Source organism: Arachis stenosperma, chromosome 8 (genome assembly GCF_014773155.1).
Source record: "Arachis stenosperma cultivar V10309 chromosome 8, arast.V10309.gnm1.PFL2, whole genome shotgun sequence".
Classification (NCBI taxonomy): Eukaryota; Viridiplantae; Streptophyta; class Magnoliopsida; order Fabales; family Fabaceae; genus Arachis; species Arachis stenosperma.
Genome location: NC_080384.1, coordinates 52,983,300 through 52,989,385, shown reverse-complemented (window position 1 = coordinate 52,989,385; position 6,086 = coordinate 52,983,300). Strand labels below are relative to the sequence as shown.

Below are 6,086 nucleotides of genomic sequence, written 5' to 3'. Positions count from 1 at the left end.
TTTTTAACATTAATCTCAATAAATTTGAACTTTCAATCTCGCTAAATTTAAGTTTTCTGATTTTTTTTTCATGTATAGTTCAAATTTCTGTATGTGCTCGTTTATCATTCAAGTGCACAGATCATTACCAGAGCAACAACAACAATAATAAAAATCAATGAGCAATGCTAGGGGGCAGCAATTTTTGTGATTGTTAGCCATTAACTAGCTATCAACGATGATTTGATGGTGTGAGATTGGTGTGAAATTTCATCCAATGGCTCACCTTCCTCTACTGATTACAGGCCAAAATTCAATAAAACTGCTAGCCCCTAGACTTTTTCAAAATGAATTAAGGAATACAAAAGAAACAAAACAATAATCCAGATTTAAAGAACGAAGATATATATAATTATTGAATCCTATTCTAATTTCATGATCCACTATCCACTATCAAGCTAATTAACTAACAACTATATAAACAATATTCCAGGACCTACCCCTTCTTCATCTTATGTAATCAAGCGAGTTAATTAACAAGATCTGATCTATATAAAGCAATCATGTATAAGGATAAGCAACACACAGCATAATTAACCACAAAATTAACAACAGAAAAAGGTTTAATTAAGTAGCTACTGAAATGGAGCGGTGAAAATTGGTCATGGTAGCAAGTTAACCAACACAACAAAACAAAACATATATTATATATTAAAATTACAGATTCACGCAGATTAGTAGCTAGTACCTCACCAAACGCAAATTACGCATTTAATTTACAGTTATACAGTGTCGAGCAAGCAAAGTCACTTTAGCCCTCGCCACCACCAAGACCAAGGGTTTCAAGATCAAATCCCAAAACCGCAACTCAAACGGCACCGTTTTTCGTTCTTTGCGCGTTTTTCTTTTCGGTACCTGAATTACAAGGCCAAGCTCAAGGTAAGTGCAGCGTTAACGTCTAATCTCCATGCAAATCCAGAACCGTCGATTATTCTCCAAACATCACAGGGAACCGTCAGATCAGTGTTGCTATCTTCTCTCTGCACCCGTACTCTGCACGTGAACCCACCGCAGTACGGTGCACTCGCAACAGCTGCAGAAACAACGTTCGTCACTAGCCACACTCTTCCCTTTCCCTCGTCACAACCACTACCACCAACCATTCCGTTAAACGCGCCGTTTGTCCACATCACGTTCCCGTAACCGTCAGATATAAAACCCGGACACGTGTCTTGACTAAGCTTCACTCTCATCGTCTCCTCGTTCGAACTTCCTCTCTCCTTTTGCCACGTGTCCGTCACACACTCCACCGTCAACACCACTACCGATCCCTTCGCCGGTGACGTTGACTCGCCGAAACCAAACCATGACACCGGCACGGCGTCCTCCTTCACCACCGGAAGTATATCCTCCTTCGGATCCGGAGTCTCCGGAAGCAACGGCAGAGTCACCGCTGGCGACAACGGCGAAACTTTAGCCGAAGCCGACGCCGCGGTTTTCCTCCTCCGACGGTTGCTTCCGCTTCCGCCCTTTGTGTACTTTCTTTTGGCTGCTCTTCCGGCGGATCTGGAAAAAACGTCGCCGCTCTCCGATGAAGAACCGTCGGAACCGGCGGCGCCGGCGACTGGCTTAGGGGCTATAGGACGAAACCTAAGCATTATCTTCTCCATTTTGGACATATCGTAAGGACCGGTTGCATATCTCGTTACACAACAACCACCTTTACCTCCCATTATCAGTGAGTTCTTCCTTTTCTTTTTCTCTTTTATTTCTTACAATTTTTTTTATTTCTTTTTCTGTTGAAAACTGTTACGAGAAAGGGATGAAAACTGAAAAAAATAATTCAGAGAGAAAGAAAAAACAGTGAAATGTAGAGAGTAGCGTTCATTAGTGAGCACCTAAATGCAAGGGTTTGGGGAAAGAGGAGGGATAACTTTATAGGAGGTTGAAGACTTGATGGGTGTGAGTCACATGAGAGGCACGTGAGAAGGGGTGGACGTGGCGGGTGTGAAAGGGTGCATGGAGCACGTGGGCGAATAGAAGAGCGTCGTTTTGGGTTCCCATAATGAGATGGGGGGATAGGCGCCAAGTGGACGGCTTGATAACGACACGAATCTCCCTCCAATTTCTGTTACGTCACTTTAGATTTTATCTGCCCCCTTATTTGTGTACTCTCCATTCTTTTTTTTTTCTTTTTTCAGTATTGATTCTTTCTTCTCTTGTTTGGATTGGTGAAAAATAATGGAACATTATTATATCATTTTATTCTTAATTGAATAGAAGAAAAAATGAGATTGTGAAAAAATAAAGAAATGAGATAAAATATTTCCCCGACCATAACCCAAAGAACCAAAACTAAAATATTTGTGTTAATATTTTGGATAACGAAAGAGTGTATTTGTGTTAATATTTGAATTTAATTTTACTAGATCAAAACTAAAACGTTATTTATTATTTTTTTATAAAAATATTATTTACATATTAAAATCAATCATTTAAATTAGTCATTATATATGTATTTGTATATATATTTTATATTTTAATATATATTTTATATTAATAATTAATTTTAGTATATACCTAATATAGTTATTAGTTTTTAATCGTACTTTACTGTGAAAAAATACAAAATTATTACTTTATGGTAGCAATTACATTATTAACTATTAGAGGGGGTGAAGTGAATTAAATTTGGTGGGACTAAATGACAAAAAATATGTGGATTAAATTAATAAAACAATAAAGATAAAAATTATTTTAGTTTATTTAAATCGATTTAATTCTTAGACACTAAAAAAGAATCGATTCAATTCGACTTAATTCACCAAATATTTAGGGTAATAATATTTAAGAAATAGATATTTTTATTTCTATTTTGATAATATTACTTTTTTCTATAACTTTAATTTATTCAACTATGTAATGTGAAAAATTTAGGGACAGTGTGAAGCGATATTATTAAAAATAAAAATGGTAATGCTATTTCACTAATATTTGTTTAGTAACTTATTTTTTTTTTCGTTTTTTGACCATATTCTGTTAGATAAATATTTTTAGTATATTGTTTTGAGAAATTTTTTATTATTTTTATATTGTTCTATTTTTGAATAATTTTATATTTTATTTTTTAATAATTAATAAAATATAATTTATTACCTTTGGAGAAAAAAAAAACTTAGTTGTTGTAATCATTTGAAAAGCAAATATACAATTTTAAAACTTTGCTTTATATATATAGTTACAATATCTAGCGGATAGACGATACTAATTAAAAGCTAGAACCAAAGGACATATTTAGGGATGGCAACAAAAATCCTATTGAATTGAGTATATTTAGGAATTAATTTTTATGGAGATAAATAATAAAAGTTCGATTAAGTTCCTATGAAAATAGAGACAATGTAAATAGGAAAAGAGATTTCTACTCTATGCAGACCTGCTAAATCTTTTATGACGCAAAATTATAATATAATTCTTGATTTATCTTATATAAAATTATAGTTCTAGTTACTACTGATATTGGTAATATAAGATTTAGACATTATTATAATAAAAGTATGACATATAATACATGAATAATTTTATATGATTTAAATGGTTTAACTTTGAAATGATATGAATGGATTTTATGTTTATATTTTAAGTTAAATTATATTCTGTTATATTTATTATTTTGTGTGCTTTTTTAGATTTTTTCTTTTAGTCAATTAGTATCCACATATATCTGCCATATAAAAGTAATAACTTTTTTTAAATTAAGAATGAGATTTAAATTAGCGACTATATCATTTGAGATATAACTTATTGATAATAAATTTGCTTAAAAACATAAGAGAATTTACATAACAACATATGTAAGAGGGAAGAAAATAGTAAATTGACTAAATATTGAGCCATCAATACTAGGCATGGAAATAGGTTAGTCATTTTTTTTTTTTAGTGCTGAAAATAAAAACAAGAAAAAGAAAAATAAAGAGTCTAAGCTAAATCACGTTGCAATAGGTGCAACCAAGTCTCAGAACAGGTTGAAGTCAAATCCTCTGATCACAGTTATTTTGAACCCCAAATTTAGCCATTGTATCTGTAATCTTGTTGGCATCGTGATGAATAAGAAAGAAACTAAGACCAATTTATAGACCAATCTTGTTTGCAATCTTGTTGGCATCACGATACCTGAAGTTTTTAGTTTGGAAGAAAATTTTAAAGACTTAGCCATAAAAAGATTCTAACCTTCTTTAGAATCTTCAATTTTCACAATTAAGACCAATTTATAGACCGATCAAAATTAACATATTGACTAAGCAACCAATCATTCTTAATTTTATACTCCATATTTGATGAGCCTTTCTAAAACCAACCTGAATCCTTATCACTACACACAAAAAAAAAAAAAAAAAAATCAAAACTATGAATAATATGCATGAGTTCAGTACCTAATATTCAGTCAAACATGCTAAGTCTATGTTATAATCATTGAGGCAAAACCTAATCTATCACGTATTAAAGACTTTATTTTCATCCTTACCTGACTTGTTTGAGAAGTTTGGCTCGACCAGATGAAGCCAGAGTAAAAAACACATTAAAATGAAAAATATCAAAGCCTTTTAGCATGCCATCAAACTTATGCATTATTTTAAGTCGACTAAAATAGGTTAAACCTTACAAAATACACAGGTCTAGAAATATGCATCTAAGTTAATCATCATCATGGATAAAATACTATATATATAATTTAGAGGAGTGTTAAGAAGTCAGCACTTTTGTTAAATTTTTGTCAGTACTTAACCATCAAAAGGAAATTGAATAATTTTACACCATTAGATACAATCTCACACCATTAAAAACATCATTGATGACTAATTGATGGTTAAAAACTACAAAATCTGCTCGCCCCTAAACTTTTTCTATAAATTATTATATATCGCTATATTCTACTTAGCATGTTACGACATTTATAAATATATTTATTCAGTACTATGTATAAATGACTTACTCGATACGGGTATTAAAAGATAAGAAATAAGTTTAATTAATAATAATTAACTATCAATCTTTATTCTAATTCTAACAAATTAAAGCCATATAATTTTTAAATATAAAAGATTATTATTTACAAATATATACATAAACAAGCTTGTTTACAAAACAAATTTGATGAAGAACCTAAATAAATAACTTTTTACAAAAAATTGAGCATGACTTGTTTATTAAACAAGTCAAGTCTAATATCGATAAATTCATAGGTTCTTAATAAGCTGCTTGACTTATTTCTATTCATAATCATGACAAACTTGGCAAAAATTCAGAAAATTAAATTAAAAAATAACAATAAATAAAATTAACTCAAACTTTACAAGTTTCAAACAGGAGAATTGATCAAAATTTTTAAAGATTTATTGGTTAAAAACTGCCACGAAAAACAATGAAGATTTTCAAGTTACCAAAATTGCAACGGTTAGAAACCATCACAAAAATAATGACAAATTTTATGTTAACAAATTAAAGGACAGTGGTTAGAAACTATCGCAATAGTTGGTTTAGCGGCGGTTATATCAAGAGTTGTTGAAAATTATCACCCTCTTTTTTTAACATTTTATATGATGAAGCTTTTTCAAGCACCATTAAACCGTTTAATGACAATTTGCAAAATTCCTAAGAAAACCGCTGCTATCAGCTGGTCCAGTTGTAGCGACACACCAAGTAAATGCCATTTTTCTAATTCAATATAAGTATTTTGTCTATGACTTCTTTATATATATATATATATATATATATATATATATTATATAATATATATATATATATATATACCATGCTTGTTGATGGAGTTATTTCATTGTAATTCTTAAAGATGTATTTTAAATATAATATAATCACATTACAATATAATAACATTTCAACACCAGAATATGCAATGGGGGATTATTCTTGAAAATGACATTTGCCAAGGTGCATATGTGGAATTCTGATTTGGAATATATTTTGCATTGTTTTTTCTTTTCAATGTTGTATATAGCGTATTCCACTTCCTAACCAATTATCCATTGCTAAATTGCCACATGAAGCTTAACTCACCAATATTTTGTTACGGAAAATATTAAAAGGAT

At 30.8% G+C, this 6,086-nt stretch overlaps 1 protein-coding gene across 1 annotated transcript; it reads right to left on the bottom strand.

Moving 5' to 3' along the window:
• Positions 1 to 654: 654 nt before the first annotated feature.
• On the bottom strand, positions 655 to 1,871 carry LOC130945055 (uncharacterized). Its single transcript, XM_057873713.1, has one exon. The coding sequence runs from the start codon at positions 1,710 to 1,712 to the stop codon at positions 900 to 902; it is 813 nt and encodes a 270-aa protein (XP_057729696.1). The 5' UTR covers positions 1,713 to 1,871; the 3' UTR covers positions 655 to 899.
• Between the last annotated feature and the right edge of the window lie 4,215 nt (positions 1,872 to 6,086).

What these genes read in the sequence shown, in the direction of transcription:
- LOC130945055 (XM_057873713.1), bottom strand. Translation starts at nt 1,712, where the DNA reads ATGGGAGGTAAAGGTGGTTGTTGTGTAACGAGATATGCAACCGGTCCT.